The sequence below is a fragment of the Enhydra lutris genome, unplaced genomic scaffold, assembly GCF_002288905.1.
Source record: "Enhydra lutris kenyoni isolate GAN:26980312 unplaced genomic scaffold, ASM228890v2 scaffoldscaffold14, whole genome shotgun sequence".
NCBI classification, from domain to species: domain Eukaryota; kingdom Metazoa; phylum Chordata; class Mammalia; order Carnivora; family Mustelidae; genus Enhydra; species Enhydra lutris.
In genome coordinates this window covers 48827093-48846254 of record NW_019154098.1, presented here as the reverse complement: position 1 = coordinate 48846254, position 19162 = coordinate 48827093, and the positions used below count along the sequence as shown (strand labels likewise).

General features: G+C 32.8%; 1 protein-coding gene across 1 annotated transcript in view; it reads left to right on the top strand.

Moving 5' to 3' along the window:
* LOC111146500 (cyclic nucleotide binding domain containing 1) overlaps positions 1-19162 on the top strand; it is a 461604-nt gene that overhangs the window by 281890 nt on the left and 160552 nt on the right. Inside the window, exons 7-8 of the mRNA XM_022502041.1 lie at positions 15458-15595; positions 16813-16945. Of these exons, the coding sequence (XP_022357749.1) occupies positions 15458-15595; positions 16813-16945 (271 nt within the window). The remainder of the gene's footprint in view (positions 1-15457; positions 15596-16812; positions 16946-19162) is intronic.

Genomic DNA, 19162 nt, shown 5'->3' with positions numbered 1-19162 from the left:
AAAATATACAGCTAACAGACTATATTATTGAAAATCAGAAAATGTTTAGTAAAAGTTTTAGTAAACCTCCACTGTAACACATTCTGGATGATGAAAATTCCTTGAAAAGTTGGCTAAGACTTTACTCAGGCAACATATAAATGAACACATACACACAGATAAACACATGCACAATTATTTTCAGAAAAAATTGTCTGTGTAATTGTTTTCTAAAAGGATTTGCTTTATATTCACATACAGTAATATTTCATCTAACAAGAGTGGATCTGTTAATTTCTTCTAAGATGAACAGAGTGATAAACTTAAAGGATTTTATAGCAGATTAGTTATATTTTACCAAAGCAAACAAATTTCCCAAGCTTCATACTTTACTCCTAGGAGAGTTCAATAGATGTTTAGATGACATAGTTTACTTATATTTAACGTATAATAAACCTGAAAATATGACTTCCAAGGCCAAAGAAAATTAAATGTAAAACATTTGAGGAACAGAAGGGCTACTACAGGAGGAAATATATCAATTAAAAAATCTGGAAACTATAATTTTTAAAATGTAAATTATATGAATATCATATTTTAGTAGTACTCTTTTATACCATATAGTATGTCATGTAAAATGTATTATTGTATGTTAAATGTTAGTCATTTTTACTTCATCTTACAGAATGATTTTTTATACATTTTTAAGGTTAAAACATAAATAATAATAAAGTATATGAGACTTAATAATATTAATGAAGCTCTGTGGGGTTGACAAACTCAAGTCCTTGGGCAAAATCTGACTACAGCTTTTTTTTCTTTTGTGGATAAAGTTTTGTAAGTATACAACCACACCCATTTGTTATATACTGTTTGTGACTACTTCTACTCCAAAATGGAAGAGTTGAATCATAGTAACAGAGACTATAGGTCCCATAAAACTGAAAATGTATGCGTTCTAGTCCATTACAGAAAAAGTTTACTAACCCCTTCCTCTAAATGAAAACAACTAAAGAACTGACTAAAATGTAACAAATCATTATTTATGTTATAAATGCATTTTTAAAAAGATTTTATTTATTTATTTGATAGAGAGACAGCAGAGGGAGAGGGAGAAGTAGCCTTCCTGCTGAGCAGGGAGACCGATGCAGGACTCGATCCCCAGAACCTGGGATCATGACTTGAACCGAAGGCAGATGCTTAACCATTTGAGCCACCCACGCACCCCTAAATGCATTGTTGATATTACAATAAAAGAATTCACAAAAGTATAGTTAGAAAATATCATTAATAAAAGGATTCTATTAAGTAGATATGTAAAATATTGAGTACATGAGAAAAATAATAAAAATTGTTGTTGTGATACTTTTTGGAGAACATTATTTGTATTCCTAAAACATATAAGAGAAGACTTAAATATAGTTACCCTACATTTAGGGATAGGAACATTTAATATTTTAAGATGACAAGTCTCCCAAAAAGATCTTTAGGTTTCATGCAATTTCAGTGAAAAAAATCCAAGTAGTTTTCTTGTAGAACTTGCCAATTGGTCCTAAAAATTATACTAAACAGCCAAAAGCTAAAAATAGCTAGGTACTCTGAAGATGACACTTGGGGAAAGGATTCTTTTTCTACCAGATATCAAGACTTAAAACTAGGCTATCTAATTGATATAGTGCTTTTATAATAATTAATAGTAGCTTAGATGAACATATGAGCAATCAGAGTCCAAAAATAAGATCCACATATGTAAACACTCTTGATATAAACAAGTATCATGAAAAACAGTGGGGAAAGTTGTGGGATGATTCAATAATATGAGCTAAGGAAATTGATTACCTATGCAAATAGAATAAATAAACCTACTGTTTACTTCACATCATACATAAAGATCAATTTAGGATCACAAGCTTAATTATAAAGGGAATTAGCTAAAAAATATTCTGAAAGAGTATGTAGCAGAATTTCCTCATGATGTCATGATAACAAAAGCTTTTGAAATGAGATACTTACAGAAGTATACTTTAAGGATATTCGTTGAAAATCAAGAAAGTTTTGGGACACCTAGGTGGCTCAGTCAGTTAAGTGTCCTGCTTTTGATTTTGGTTTAGGTTATGATCTCAGTCAGTGTTGTAAGATCGAACATGCATCAGGCTCCACACTGGGCATGGAGACTGCTTAAGATCTTATCTTTTCTTCCTCTACCCCTGCCCCCAAACAAATTTAAAATCAAAGTTTTAACTGGACCACTTTATTAAATCATGCACAAAAATAAATTCAAAATGGATGAAAGACCTAAATGTGAGATAGGAAACAATCAGAATCCTAGAGCAGAACATAGGAAACTTTCTGACATCGGCTATAGCTACCTCTTAGTAGACACGTCTCCAGAGACAGAGGAAACAAAAGCAAAAATAAACTGTTGGGACTTCATCAAGATAAAAAGTTTCTACATGTTAAAGGAAACAATCAACAAAACTAAAAGGCAACCTACAGAATGGAAGAAGATAATTGCAAATGACATATCTGATAAAAGATTAGTCTCCAAAGTCTATAAAGAACTTAACAAACTTGATACCCCCCCAAATTCTTAAGTCATCAGTTAAGAAATGGGCTGAAGACATGAATAGACATTTTTCCAAAGAAGGTATCTAGATCGCTAACAGACACATGAAAAGAAGCTCAATATCCTTATTAGGGAAATACAAATCAAAGCTACAATGAGATAACACATCATACCTCTCAGAATGGCTAAAATTAACAGCACCAAACAATACATGTGGGCAAGGTTGTGGAGAAAAGGAAACACTTTTATATTGTTGGTGGGAATGAAAACTGGTGCAGCCACTCTGGAGAATAATACAGAAATATTGATTTGAAGGTACACATGCTCTCAATGTTTATAGCAGCATTATCAACCACAGACAAAATATGGAAAGAACCCAAATGTCCATTGACTGATGAATGGAAAAAGAAGGTGTGGTATATATAAGAATATTACTCAGCCATCAAAAAGAATGAAAGCTTGCCCTTTGCAATAATGCAGATAGAGCTAGAGCATATTATGCTAAAATAAGTCAGTCAGAGAGACAAATACCATATATTTCATACATGGTATTTAAGAAATGAAACAGATGAACTTAGGGGAAAGAAAGAGATGGAGGCAAACCATAAGAGACTCTTAACTATGAAGAGCAAGCAGGGTTGCTGGAAGGGAGGTGGGTGGGAAAATGGGCTAAATGGGTAATGGGTATTAAAGAGGGCACTTCTGATGACCACTGGATAGTTATATGTAAGTGAAGAATCACTAAATTTTACTCCCCAAACTAATACGACACTATATGTTAACTAACCAGAATCTAAATAAAAACTTGAAGCATAAAAAAAATACCAATTAGGTTTTATTCATCCCATGATACCCTAAGTAAAGAAAAGGCACACTTTCAATGAAGATTTTTTTCAACACACATAAATGGGAAAGAACCAACATTTGGACTATATAATCATCTACAAATCCAAAGGAAAATCATAAAGAAAAATACAAAACATATACATCAATCTTATGCAGAAGAGAAATTATGAATTAAGGACTTGACAAATTCAATGAAGTTCTACCACTTTAGGAATCCAGTAAATATATAGTAAATATTTTTGCACTTTAAAATAAATGCAAATAAATAACAAAAATGTATAATCAATAACATTACTTACTACCAAATTGGAAAAAATTAAAAATCAGAAAATGCATAATTTTGGAGAAGCTGTGCAGAAAGACATTGCATGCATTTATGATGTATGTAAGAGTATACGTTAGAACATGCATTTCAGAAAACAGTTTGGATATTAGATGTTAAAGTGAAAACACATCCTATAGCACAGAAACTGCATCCTTAGGCATGTATCTTAGAAAAATAGTTACATATTGTATAAGAACACACGTATAATAATGTTTATATTATCATTTTATAGCCAAATACTGATGACACAAATGTTCATCAGCAAAATAATTAATAAATAATCTGAGCGTAGTCATGCAACAATGAAAAGTGAATGAACTACTTCAACATGGTTGTATTTCAAAAACTTAATATTCAGCAAAAATATAATAATATTTATTCTAATGTTACTTAAGAGGTAAAGAAGAAATAGGTAAAACTAGACTATAGGTAAAACTATACTATAATAATAGGTAAAACTATAGGTTATAGAAATAGGCAAGAAAAAGGTAAAATATACTCTTGTAGAAATAGGTAAAACTATAGGTAATAGGTGAAGAAAAAGGTAAAACTATACTATATTGTAGTTACATACAATTTTACCAAGATATAGTTATAAATTAATATCCTAATAATTAACATAATGGAAACCTCTGCCTAATTAGGAAAATTTGATTTTTTTAGTCAGGTAGTGGGCACATAGAAGCTCATTTTATTGTTACTTTTATATGCTTATTATTCATTGAAAAGTTTAAGAAGTAGGCTCTATAATTATAAAAGTAGAGAGTATAGTTAAGAAAATTATAGTTCTTTAATGGTGAATATGGAAAATCCCAAAGTGCAGTTCAAAGTACTTATTTTGGCTATAAGCAAAAATGTAAATATTAAATCATTTTCACATTGAGATTAGGCTGACACAGTTATTTCACTTTATATTTAAGCTTGTTCAACTGAATCTTCTTTATAAGATCATATTAAACTCAGAATAAATGGATATATGAGCCATTGAATTTACCATTATGTGGATAAAATTCTATTTTGAATATAAAGTCAGAAAGCAGTGTTTCTGCTTTATTAGAGAGTCTGCTATACAAAGCTACCAAAATATATCATTTTTCATATAAAATTTAAATCACATCAGAGCAATTAATTTAAAAATGAGAAACCATGTAACACATGAATGATATTGATCCATTAAGGAACATTAGATTTCGTAAGTGTTATAGCTAGTGAACATGTGATGAGCACTTACGTATGAATACCTATAATGTATGCATTTCAACATATGCTCCATTAATTTTTTACTAAGATTTACATGCTAATTTTTTAAAATTTATGATTATTTAAAGTAATATTAGCTTTTACTTTAACTGACATTGCATTTCATATCATAATATAGAAGTATTTTTAGTTCTTAGTGATACTTTAAAATAATTGTGACTATGCCACTCTTATATTTTCTGCAGTATAATATTGCAGTGAAAGAGCAATATCACTAAATGATATGCTAGAATGATTATTTCTAGTGGTTGAATGGTATATTCCTACATATCAGAATGATTAATTCCTCCCTTGTAATAAGAAAATAAAAATATCTCAAATAATAATGCTATAAAAATGTTTTTTCTCATCTATAACTAGTCAGTAATACTTATTGAGCACCAACGATGTTTAGAAAATTATGAAATATATTTTATTTGTCCAAATGTTATCTTTTAATTAATTGGTTTAATTTTTGAACTATACTTCTGATTAAATTATACATTCAGTATTTTCAAATTAGATAAATGAAAGTGCTGAATCATGCTGGTGACTCCTTCAGAATTAAGTGTAGCCATTTAGGACCTCTGAGGACATAGAAAAAAAAACTATCTCTTTGGCAAGAAAAATCAGCAGTCCAGTGCTGAAGATATTGTATGAGTTGTTCCCTCCCAAACATAAAAAAAATTAATGCACAAAGAAATATTTGGGATGTATCTGATGTTCGGTTCATGGTTATCGGCTAAGCTGTGCTCATGTGCTAATAGGATGTAGTCTGGGCCGTTACGAGTTTTAATATTGTAGGTACTGTGACACTTATAGAGGAACATGTTTCCAATGTGTTCATCAGATACTATTTTTCATTGTTGATCCACTCCTTTCCTGCACTTGTAGATATATCTTTTATATGAACTAGAAAATTTATGATTTTTAAAAGACTTTAAAAAATTCAGTTGACAGAGAAAACTCAACAGGACACACAGGTACATACAACATACATAACCTGCCAAGTAGCAAAGAGTGCTTTGTACTTACATTATTCTTATGAGTATCTGATGTGTATGAATAATTCAGACATTAGAAATTCTGCTATCAATACATTAATATTCATTGATTAATTAATCATGTATATGATCTATCCATCTACAGAGAAAGAGAAAATGATGAAATATGAAGTATTTTGAAATATGAAGCATTTTCCCCCTTTGTATGCCTACTAGTTCCTTCCTTGTGTTAAGAAGCTGCCATCTAATTTCTCTCCATTGTTTTTTAGGAGAAGAAAGTCAAAACCAGGATAAGGGTCTTCAGAATATTTTTCTAATTACAGATACTAATTTATATAAAAATTCCTGGACAATCTTGCCAGAGTCTCTATCCTTCCTTTATCTTCTATGAAAAGGGTTTAGATATTATTGTCCCATTGATTATTCTGAGTGATTTTTGTCACTCATTTTATATAGGGATGATAAGAGCAAGCTAACAAAATCTAAACAATACAAAGAGAAGTAATCTTGTTTTAAAGAAACAGTCACTTTAGTTTGCCAAAGCTCATGCTTTTGACCATAATGAGTAACTTGCATCAACCCAATATCCCTGCTGAGAACACTAAAAAGGTTGGATAACAGCAACCAACCAAACAACTGTCTGAAGGTATTTGAGAGCAAGCAAGGGAACCAGGGGATTTGAAGGGCCATGATTCAAGAAAGAAAGGAAATACAACATTTTGAGCCAGACATTTCCTGTTGCTTTCCTTTGAGGCATCTGCCAATTTTTAAGCATTATAGGGATGCATAAGAAGAAAACAGTAGTTCGGGACTTTCAGGAGTCTTGCAGTGCAAGAGTGACAAAATTTGGAGTTCAATCTACCTAGACAATCAGGACTTGAGGAGCCAAGATACTGGAAAAAGAAAAGCAGAGGAAAGGTAGCTTGATATGCCTTTCTTTTCTTTCAGGTATTTGCTAATTCCTAAGCTTTATAGAACTAAGGGTATCAGAGCCAGTAGGATGGATGGATGGACAGAAGGATAAATAGATTATAGATAAGTAGATAGATAGTAAGAAATTGGCTGAGACAATTATGGAGACTGGCAAATCCAAAATCTGCCAAACCAATATCCATTTTGAGTCTGAAGTCATGAAGGTGCTGTAAAACCAGGAATCACTGATATTTAGTGAGATCAGCTTGAAGGCCACTGGAGATAGAATTTCCTAAATTCTCTCTTACTTGGTTGCAGATCAGTCTCTTGTTCTAATCAGGCATTCAGCTGATTGGATGAGGCCTGCTACAGAATAGAAAGCAATCTACTTTATTCTGTGTACAAATTTAAAAGTTCAACTTGCCCAGAAACTCCCAGAATAATATTTGACCAATTTATCCGGATATTCCATGACCCAATTAAGTTGACACATAAAATTAAGCATCACAGAACACAAGTAAAAATATGCAGCTAAAAATCTAATAAGAAGAATTGTCATCAGTCTCATAGTGCTTGACAGGTAGCAATTAAGAGTTCTATGTCTAGGGGCACCTGGGTGGCTCAGTGGGTTAAGCCTCTGCCTTCAGCTTGGATCATGATCTTGGGGTCCTGCGATCGAGCCCCAAATCAGGCTCTCTGCTCAATGGGGAGTCTGCTTCCCCTTCTTTTTCTGCTTGCCTCTCTGCCTACTTGTGATCTCTCTCTCTGTCAAATAAATAAATAAAATTTAAAAAAAAAGAAGTTCTATGTCTAGTAAGGTAAGAAGTTCTGATACATGTTAGTCTATCAGTAGAAACCCAGAACTAAAACCAGCCTCAAATACCTCAATACCCAACGATTGGATCATGTTAATCTGCTTCTACAACTCACTACTTAACTGTCAGTAGGAAAAGCATCTCAAAGGAAAATGATATCTACAGCAATAACAGTTTTTCATACTCCGTGTTCAGCACTGAATAAAAAGAATTAAATGACACATGAAAAATAAAAAAAAGACACATAGCAAATATTAGGAAGGCAAATTTAAACCAAATATGTCTGTAATTACATTAAATATAGAAGACTAAGTATTTTAATTAATAAACAAAGATTTTCAGAATAGATAGAAAAAACTCCTGTATGCTGACAAATCTTATTAAAAATATACTGGAAGTTGCAAAATAAAATAATGGAAAAATGGTAAACCAGAATACACTAACCCAAAGAAAGCTGGTGAAGCTCTACTAATAGCAGGCAAAGTAGACTTTACTGCAAGAATATTATTAAAGGTAAAAAGAGATATTTCATAATTAGTGTGAAATTTATTTACACTAAGAATTGTTACCTCAAAATATATAAACATTGATGGAAAAAAAAGAGAGAGAGAGAGAGAAAGAGAGGGAGGGAAGGAGGGAAAGAAAGAAAGTGAAAGAAAGAAAGGAAGGAAGGAAGGAAGAAAGAAAAGAAAAGAAAGAAGAAAAAAAGTAGAGGAGAGGAGAGGAAAAGAAAGGAAAGAAAAGAAAGATAAAGAAATGAAGAGAGGAAGTTAGGAAAGAAAATAAGTAAACAAGTCCATGACTATAAAGGGTAATTTTAATAAGTATCACTGAGTAACTGATAAGGGACCAGACCCCCCACAAAAAAAAGTGTCAGTGGTTATATGGAAACTCTGAACAACACAGTTAACAAACTTGATCTAATAGACCTGTATTCAACATTGCAAACAACAATTGCAAAATGTATATTCCTTTTAAGTGCCCATGGAACATTTTTAAAATTGATTTGATATTACGGCATAAACTGAGTCTCAACAAATTTCAAATGATTATGTCCTATAACCACAGTAGAATTAACCAAACATCAGATAAACTCCACATACCAAGTTTAACATTTATCTAAAAGATCAATTAATGTTTTACAACTGAACTTTTAAAACTTAAGGATATTTGATTATAATTGTACTGGTCTTAACATGTCACCAAATGATGATTATTCAACCCAGGCTCCTTTGGTGCTGAAAATCTTCCTATATTAGAGAGAAAGAAACACATTTCTTTATCCTCAAAGTTTTAAGATAGTAATATAATATTTTTGATAGAGTGCCCATACTTATGAGAGCATTGCATATTATAGAGCAAACAATAGAGTACATAGTTTATTAGAAATCAGAGGGGTAACTGGATTACCCAGGGAACCTTAGAAAAGTAATAGGGATTAAACTGGGTTTTAAGCTAGGTAGAATTTCAAGTCAACACTCAGTTGTAAAGTAATTAAGACAAGTGTTTCATGTGAATGAAAGGTAGGAGGTAGGAGTGCCTTGAGAATGCTTGAAGAAACTACTCTTTTTCGAAGAAAAAAAAATTTCTTCTTCTACTTTTCTGGTCTGATATCATATCTAGACCTTTCTTGCCAAAATGCATGAGGGACATAATAGGAAGCTTTATTTAGTTGACTTTAAAGAGGACTTTATTTACCAAATCTACAAATTGACTTGAGTTGTAGGTTTTACTTAGAGACTGCATAGTTATTCATATAATCTTCAAATATCAATTCTTTTCCTACAGACTGGAAATGTCTTCCTCTTTGGCTCAGCATATGGATTTAGAATGAATGTACCCAGAGAATTTAAGCAGGAAGGCCAGTCTCTTAGCCAGTGGGTTGACTGATCCCAATCAGGCTGTCCTCACATTTAGGTTGGTTCCTGTTTCTACCTGTTAGATATCATAATATACCCCTAATATGGCCCAAATCCTCCATAAGTATATGAGAGATTATAAAATGCAGCATTTCCATATCAATTTCTTATTGTACAACATTAAATGGCTATGAAATGTACTTTCTAAATAGGTCATTTAAATCATAGGGGATTGTTTTTTTTTTTTTTTTTCTGAGACATAGACAACTTTAAGAATCTAATGAAAGCTATAGACAACCTTTCAAGGAAAAAAGAGAGATTTACAAATAACCACTATCTGGCATGAGACATTAGGAGTTCAAGAATATTCTAGAAGTCCATCCTTGTCTAGGGTTATGAATCCCTGATCTAGAGAGGCTTTGTATTTTCTGTCTGCCTCTTTAGCCCCTTAGCAGGGGGAAAAATGATCCACAGGATTAAAAATAGTACCCTTCCTTGGTTTAAAAATAGCAATTCTAATTTTAGTTATTGATCTTGTTTAATGTGTAAATGCTTGAAAGCTAGAAGCACTGGAAAAATAAGACAGGAAGATCAAAAATTATACCTGTAAAATCTATTGTTTTTCAGAAACAGTAAAATGCTCTTTGAAACAAATCTCAATGTTTTCACTCAAAGGAAATCTTTTTTTTTTTTCCCAAAGATTTTTATTTATTTGACAGACAGATCACAAGTAGGCAGAGAGGCAGGCAGAGAGAGATAGGAGGAGGAGGTAGGCTCCCTTCTGAGCAGAGAGCTGGATGTGAGGCTCGATCCCAGGACACTGGGATCACGACCCGAGCGGAAGGCAGAGGCTTTAACCACTGAGCCACCCAGGTGCCCCCACTCAAAGGAAATTTTAAGGTTTTACCAACTCTTACCATTCAGAAGCAAATGTTTGGCTCATTTATTATTAGAGAAGTATAACCATTTTTAATCATGGGAATACGTCATTTCCAGGGTGCCTGGGTGGCTCAGTTTGTTAAATGTTTGCCTTTGGCTCAGGTCATGATTCCGGGGTCCTGGATCAAATCCCTCATCTGGCTCCCTCCTCGGTGGGGAGCTTGCTTCTCTCTCTCTCCCCTTGCTCCCTTCGCCCCACCACCATTCATGCTCTTGCTCTGTCAAATAAATAAATAAAATCTTAAAAAAAAAAAAAAGGAATATGTCATTTTCCAATAGAGGGAATTATCAATTTATTTTTCATTAAAATAACATGAGAATTTAGAAGTGAGAGATATGGCTCCTTTTGTGCACTTCCAACAACCATCTCCAGCAAAATAAGATTATCTACCTAGCTTTAATGAATGTTTCCTCCCAAATTGAGTAAGATTTTCTTGAATATAATTTAAATAGCTTTGTAATGTTGCCAGATTTCAAAATTTCTATTTATTGAAAATTTCAGAAAATACAGAGTTACAAAGTAGACAATGATAGTTACCTGCACTTTAATCATTCAAAAGTAACTATACACATCTAATATGTATCATTTAATATATTTCCTATATCAGTATAAAGATATCAAGAGGGTTAACAGGTATGGAAAATTACACAGCTTGTTGTTTTGAATCTGCATTTTAAATGTATTTTAAAATGTCCAAAACTTAAAATTAATACATACTCAGTGTTGTAACTGAAAGAAAAATATAAGTTTTAAGGAAAAGGTAGTAAGTCTTTTGTCATTTTAGCTCCACCTCTCCCCTGAATAGGTTGGTGCTCACACTTGCACAACTTCCTCTGAGTTCACATAAGCATATGAACAATTATATAAATGTTTACAGATTACTGTTTTTGTGACTGTTCAGTTTATAAAATTTTTCAACATATATTTTTACCTGCTATTTGTTTTTTTCATTATAAGAATTCTTACAGGATAAGATACATAGATGTCACTAATTTTATACAGTATGTAAAAATTTAGATTTAGTTGAATACATACATGCATACACACTCTAACTGGTGGCCATTAAAGATTCCAGTTGGGGGTTATTAAAATGTGCTGCATTAAACTTCTTATAAATATCCTTAAGAATGCATTTATTTCTATAAGGTAGATAGATTCTAGGAGATGGGTAAAACATTTTTATGGATAAAATGTTTTACCCATTTTATGGATGGATAAAACATTTTATATATTCTTTATTTATTTTAGTAAATACTGCTAGATTATTTCCCATTTTAAAAGGTTTTTATATTTTCAAGCTATGCACAAAAGTATTGCCCTGATCTCATGGGTTAGAGTACTTTAATATTTTCAATCTGATAGATGAATAAATATTTCTCTGTCTACTAGTAAGGTTGAGAATATTTCTTTTGTGTGTGGTTTATTTAGTTCTCTTCTTTAAATTCTTTTTTTAAAATAATTTGGCATTTTCTCTAATTATTTGTTTTTGTTGCTCGTAATTAAGTCAACTTATAGGTGTTAGATATTTTAGGGACATAGTAAATTTCATCACTTTATTTTTGTGTCATTATGTTTATTTTCTTTTTCCATCCATAAAGGTCTAATTTCTATATTATTAAATTTTCAATTTTAACTAAGAAAAGCTATATAATCTTTTTTCTTTCCTAGTTCCAAAGTATAAAGATTTACTCTCAATACATTTTTTTTTTTTGTCTTCTTGCTCTTCTCTTTGGAGTTACTGTTGTAAAACTATTTTAAATCTATGTTATTTTAAAGTACCACATATTAGTATGTTATTTTAAAGATAGGTTAAAAATAGCTAAAAAATTAGTTATTTTAAAAATATTATATGCTGATAAATTTTATTTACATTCACCGATTTTTTTATCAACTGTTTTGTACTCCTCTTTGGATTCAGTATTGTTCTAACTAAAATTCTCCTTTTTAAATTTGTTTCACATGATGTCAAAAATTAGCTTGATGCTTTTCTTCATTCCATATTCCTACTTTAAGTAAATATAGAATTCTAGCTTGAAACTTATTTTTTCTGAGCACTTTGAAGATGAGATAGTTATAGGACAGAATGGAAATATAAATATTAATAATTTAAATAATTCAATAATATAGTAATTCAGTTATACAACAATGTTTACATATAGACCATATGTAAAAGATATTGGAAATGTAATACTTTCCTAATAATATTAGGGAGTTTGATGATATCATTGACACATCAAGAAAGAAAGCCTTAAGAATATTAAAGTCATAAAGGACTTATGTTTTCATAATGGTTTATTAGGTAACACAAACTAAGTCTTATTCTGAAAACAATTAGAAAATCTGGAAAACTATATATAGAAAATATCTACTTGAATATACTGATCACTAACAAGATGATGAAGGGGTACCTGGAGGAGAAAGATAAATAGAGTACACCAAACAAAACCTGAGCAGGAATACAAAATACAAATATATAATCTAAGTTTTGTATATTCCTTCATTTCTAAGACTCATATTTTCCCTCTTCTGGAAAATTTGGTGCTGTTGTCACTGACCTGATAATTACTCATCTCCCATTATTTTTAGTTCCTTCTAGAAATCCTAGTACATGTATACTGAATGCTCTCCATCTGTCTTACATATCTCTTAAATTCTTATTTCAAATTTCTTCTATATTTTATGTTTTACTCTGAATGCTTTTCTCATGTTTTACCCATTTTGTGAATTATTTCTTACGTTTTAATTAATGTGTTCATTGAGTTTTTTAATAACTTCTTATAACTTTTTACTTATAAAAGTTTAATTTTGTTCTTTTATAAAATGCAAATGCAGTAAGATCTAATAAGTTAATTGTATATAGATTCTTTTAGATGGTTCTTTTTTTTTTTTTCAAGTTCTTTGTTGAGTTATCCTCATAGGAGTTTTGTCACTTGTGAAGCTTGTAAGTTTTTACTGTGATTTTGTTATTAGTAGGGATTGCTTCTTATGTGAGTTCCTTTTACCCTCAATTCATCCATAGGGTTTTAAATTTGCACTTTCCCGGATCCTAGGTACTAGAATGTATACCAGATTGTAGAGTAATTTTTAAGCTTTGAGTCCTGTATGATGTATAAATGTATACTCTTCACCTACAAAAGTTATAGACCTAGGATCCTGATTTTGTGACAACTCTACCCAGTTCCCTAGCTAGACTAGTGGAGGCAACAAACTAGACTTTGTTGCCTCCATTTCACAAAGAGGTGATTTTCCAAGGTGCTGCCTCCTGATGGCGCACGGGAGAAGAATGAAGCACAAACAAGTCAGCTGCAGCTGCAAGGGAAGGGGAGCAGGGGTCAGTAGAAAAGACTGTCGCCCCAAACAACTCCTTGGTCTCATGTTTATTAGAAAGTGGGTAACAATCAACAAAGAAACTGGAGATAACACATTGACCATGAGTCTTGTAGATACGTAAGAAGAAAGACAAAGTATGTCTTGTCATGTAGTACATGACCTACAGTAAGCAAGCCCAAACAAAAGGATTGTCTGACTAACTACTGGTGCTCTTCAGGGAAGGGGAGATAACGGAAAAATGAAGCAGGTGGCATTGGGCCGGCCCTGAGTAAGCCAGGCATCCCCAGCTGCTCGGCTTCAAGGACGTATATCATCTTCTCCCCCAGAGGCCTATTGCCGGTACATGTTTTTCTTAAGGCTATATCTAAGCATGTTTCATAACTAGTGTATTTTCTCATAGGTTATATTTTAAGCAGTACTTTGTTCTTGGGGACAGTTACACAAGGTCTTAGGCTTTAGGTAAGAGGGCTCAATTCCAGTTCCTTGCTTTGCATGGTCCTGGGTCTCATTTCCTATTCCTACATGTATGACAAATCCCAGAGCTCCACCCTTTAGGCCTTTATCCTAGTTTGATATCATTGTGAACCACTTCAGCTTCATCAGTGTCTGTTTAAAATTCCTCTTTAATTCTGAACTTGCAGATTCAAGCTCAGCTATCCATTCAACTCAAAAGAAAACAATTCAGCCTTTCTATGGATTTGAAATGGAAGAGTGAATGTCCTCTCATATTATCTTAGGCATATAGACCTAATGTTTTTCCTAAGAAGCTTCTCAATTTCATAGATATAGATTATCTATGCTATATATTTTTCCCCAGGCAAACATGAATACAGGTCTTCTATGTAGCTATATATATTCTCATTATATAGTAATAATTTACAATACATATCCTAGTGCAAAATTTTGAGGATGCTAAATATTTATCCTTTACATATTAAATTAGAAGACACTATGTGTGAATATGAGTGTGTATAAATATATATACTTATAATTTATATACTGCATAACAATATATTCATTTCATTATTACTACTAACATAGGATAATAAAATAAACAGAAGACCAAGTATATAAGTGTACTTTTTTCTTCACTCTTTCAACAAATATTTATTGAATGTTTACTATGTTCCAAGCATTATTCTAGGTACTTAAAATGAATCAGGAGATAAAACAGAAGATCTATTCTTTTTTTTTTTTTTAAGATTTTATTTATTTATCTGACACAGAGAGAGATCACTAGTAGGCAGAGAAGCAGGCAGAGAGAGCGGGGGAAGCAGGCCCCCTGCTGAGCAGACAGCCCAACGTGGGGCTTGATCCCAGGACCCTGAGACTGTGACCTGAGCCGAAGGCAGAGGTTTAACCCACTGAGCCACCCAGGCGCCCCCAGAAGATCTATTCTTATAAGTTATTTCTTTCATTCTAGTGAAAAAATGGAAACTTTTTTCTTGCCTTGGGAAGGTAACATTGGGTAGAAGTATGACATCCATGCAAAACTGTTTAGATCCCCTTCTTTCACAGACGTGGAGTTTGATCTGCCATCATCTCTTTTGCAGACTCTTCTAGATTGTTTCTTTCATCATCACTAGTATTTTTATGTTGATGAGTGATAATGAAGCTTAAGCTACTTCTGTATTTTTTACAGCTTCGACAATGGAGTACCTTTGGAACCCTAGAAGTTGAAGCTCAGACTGAATCACAAACAAAGGAGTACTCAGTGATCACAGAAGAAGATTGTGAAATTCTTAAAATCTCTGCAAAGAATTATGCAAGGTTTAAATCGGTATGACCATATCTAATACACACACACACACACAATATGTGTGTAAACTCAAGCTAAGTTTTGCCTTTAGACAGAAGATGTCCATATCTTTTTAATGTTTTAATATACTTAACTTGGAGACAAAAATATGGCTTATTTGATGAACATTATTTAAGCTTATGATGATGATGGGTAGTTGAAGTGGAAAGAAAGGTATCGATGGGTATATTTTATGTATATTTTTAGCACTTTGGGTTTTTCATGAATTTCAAATCCATTCATTTATACATTCATTTATTCAGGTATTTATCAACAAACATATGTTTTGGGTGTCAACAGCTTGTCACGTGTTAGGGATACCAGACAAACATACAGAGAGATCTCTAAATCTGTACAGTCCACCTGAGGAAAAAGAAATACTTGGGAGTGGCTGACATGCTATTTCATTGTTCTAATAGATATTAAACACCCAGAGTTGGATGAATAGGTGATCACAACTAAATTCTGGCCTCCCAATTCTGCTACATTAAGATAACTTATTTACTTCAAGTTTACCAATTTAGTCTCCTTTAATCAACTCCAAAATTTTCCCTTTTTTTGATTTCTCCTTTCTTGGTGACAGAAAGTTTTTTTATAAATGACTGCATTGAAAGGCCCCCATTGTCCTACTCTGCCAGCTTTTCTGATAGGATCTAAGTCTGGTACAGGGGCAACAGAGCACTGGTATCAGCTACGGTTGTGTGCTCAGGTTGGAGAGATGAAGAGACATCCACCTTTTAGATTTAGGTCTCTAATAGTTAGGGTTTCTTTTGATACAGTTGTCTCAGTGTCAGTGGTACAGATGACTTTCTCAGAATTCAGCTTCCTTCCAAATCCCTGGTTTCAGAGTGGCTAGCTTAAAAAAAATCATTTTGTATGTTTTATTTTCAAAATATGAGTCAAGGATTCAATATTATCAAGTACAACTTTTGAGTTTAGTCTTGACTATGACAGGATTTCTTAAAAATGCTAAAAACACTTATGGAAGTCTAAAAATATTATGAAAGGGGGAAAAATACAATTTTAGTAGCAAATCTGAAGATTAAAATTTCAATATGGTTATGTGATCATAGAATGATGCTCCTACAAAATTCAAATGTAATTTATACAATTTGCACTCATATAACTTTTATTTTTCTGTTACTGCCATTTATCTATCTACTGTACATTTTCCCTTATTTTTTAATAACCTTTTTCAGGAAAAAATAAAACTCGAAAATAAAGAAAAGGTGAAATTAATTCGTAAATGTCCATATTATGAAGAGTGGCCCACTTTATCCATACGTGAGCTAGTTGCACTCATTAAATGGAAAAAATTTCCTCCAGGTCATGGTGAGTTTAATGCAATTTTGGATCATTTTCTTTACATAACATATTATTGGAATTAGTAATTTTTCATGGTTTTAATGTTTTATATAATATATCTTCATATGAGTGTTTCTCTAACTTCTTAATGTAGTCTTTTAATTGGACATTTAGATTATTGCCTGTTTTTTATTAAAAAATCATTATGTATTGGCTTGAAGAGTGATCTCAGAACTTGCCTTACTTTCATATCCCTCTGTATTTCCTCATGGCCTTGCCCTTCTTGCCCTATCCAGTCAATGTAAGGACAAAAGTAGAAATGCAGTGAGAAGTTTTATTCATTTTTCCTGTTCTCCTGATTGAACACCTACTTAAGGAGCAAATTTGCTTCTCTGTACTTGCACTACACATTATCAGTGGAAAATATAGAGAAAAGGTGAGGCTGAGAGAAGGAATAGCAACAGTGAAGCTGCCAACATTTCCAGTATTTGGCATGGCAGGGATGTGTGGATTTCCTGCTTACATGTACAGAAAAAGTGTAGGTGGCATTAAGTCATTTTGCATAATTGTTTCTATCTATGAAAGCCTATTAAATGAGAGATGTCAGCTGATATGGACTGAATGTTTGTGTCCCACAAAATCCATTTATTGAGGCCCTAATCCCCAATATGATGCTATTTAGAGGTGGGACCTTTGAGAGGTGATTAAGTCACTAAAGGAGAGCCCTCATGAATGGGATTAGTGTCTTTATATAAGAAGAGACATGAGAGATGATCTCTCTCTCTCTCAGCCATAAAGGGATACAAGAAGGCAGCTTTCTGCAATTAAGAAAGAGGGATCTTACTGGACACTGAATCTGCTGGCACCTTGATCTTCAACTTCCCAGCATCCCAAACTGTGAGAAATAAATGCTTTTTGTTTGGGCCATCCAGGCTTTGACATTTGTTATGGCAGCCCAAACTGACTAAGACACTGACACAAGAGGAATTGTGGTAGATGGGTCAGAGCAGCTTTAGATCTCCTTCTAGTAAGAATCCTTACTGCCCTACAAGAGATAGTCACAAATAACAGAGAGGTTTGCAGCCTTGCCTGGCTTTTCTCTTAGTTGGACAGTGGATTATAATAGAAGATATAATGTTCAAGAGAAATACTTCCATTTCAAGGCTACAGAGCCATAAATGTAGTAAGGGATATGTTGCCAGGAGGAGAAAATTTCTGAATTAAATTTAAAATTAAAATGCTAAAAAGAATGAGTCTGAGTTGCAAATTCCATAATGTGACTGTTAATAAAAATATGGTGGAGTTAAGAAAAATCTGGCTAAGATATCCTTTGAGAGAGTCACTGTGTAATAGGTGAGGTGTAGCATAGAACCAATACAGAAGGTTCTTTTATTAGAAGAAAAGTAAGTATCACTAGAGGCGAGGTTATGCTTCAAAAACCAAGATTCTCTAATAAACTTGTTAAATTTGTAGAGATTATACTCGTTTACAGAATTTGTTCCAAATTTCTTTCCTGTGCTTATTTTTATATTTTATTTATCACTTTTTGAAAATAGTGTTTAACCCATAGTTAGCCAAATATATATTTTTTTCTTGCTTGCAAAAATTGAATTTTAGATGTATTTTTGTATATGAGACATTTTTTTCTAATGTGTTATTAATGCCACTTTTGGCCAACAGTATATTTAAGAAAGCAATTCCCTAACTTGGGAAAAATTAGGAATTGGACATTTCTAAAGTCTGCATATTTATTGCATAGAAACTTTTTTTTTTAAGATTTTATTTATTTATTTGACAGGCAGAGATCACAAGGAGGGGGAGAGGCAGGCAGAGAGAGAGGAGGAAGCAGGCTCCCTACTGAGCAGAGAGCCTGATGTGGGGCTCGATCCCAGGACCCTGGGATCATGACCTGAGCCGAAGGCAGAGGCTTTAACCCACTGAGCCACCCAGGCGCCCCTGTATGGAAACTTTTTTTTTAATATGGGCATTTTGATTTATCATTAGTTCCTCCTTTTGTATCAGATATGTCACATTTTGGTCCATGCCTCATTTCCAGGGCTATTTTGTATAAAAAACAATGTCTCAGTCTTATCTATCTGTTAGGACATTAATATTTTTAGGTGATTAAAAAGGAAGAAAAAGAGACACCTGTATGGCTCAGTCAGTTAAGCATCAGACTCTTGATTTCAGCTGAGGTTATGATCTCAGGGTCATGAGATTGAGCCCCACGGTGGGCTCCATGCT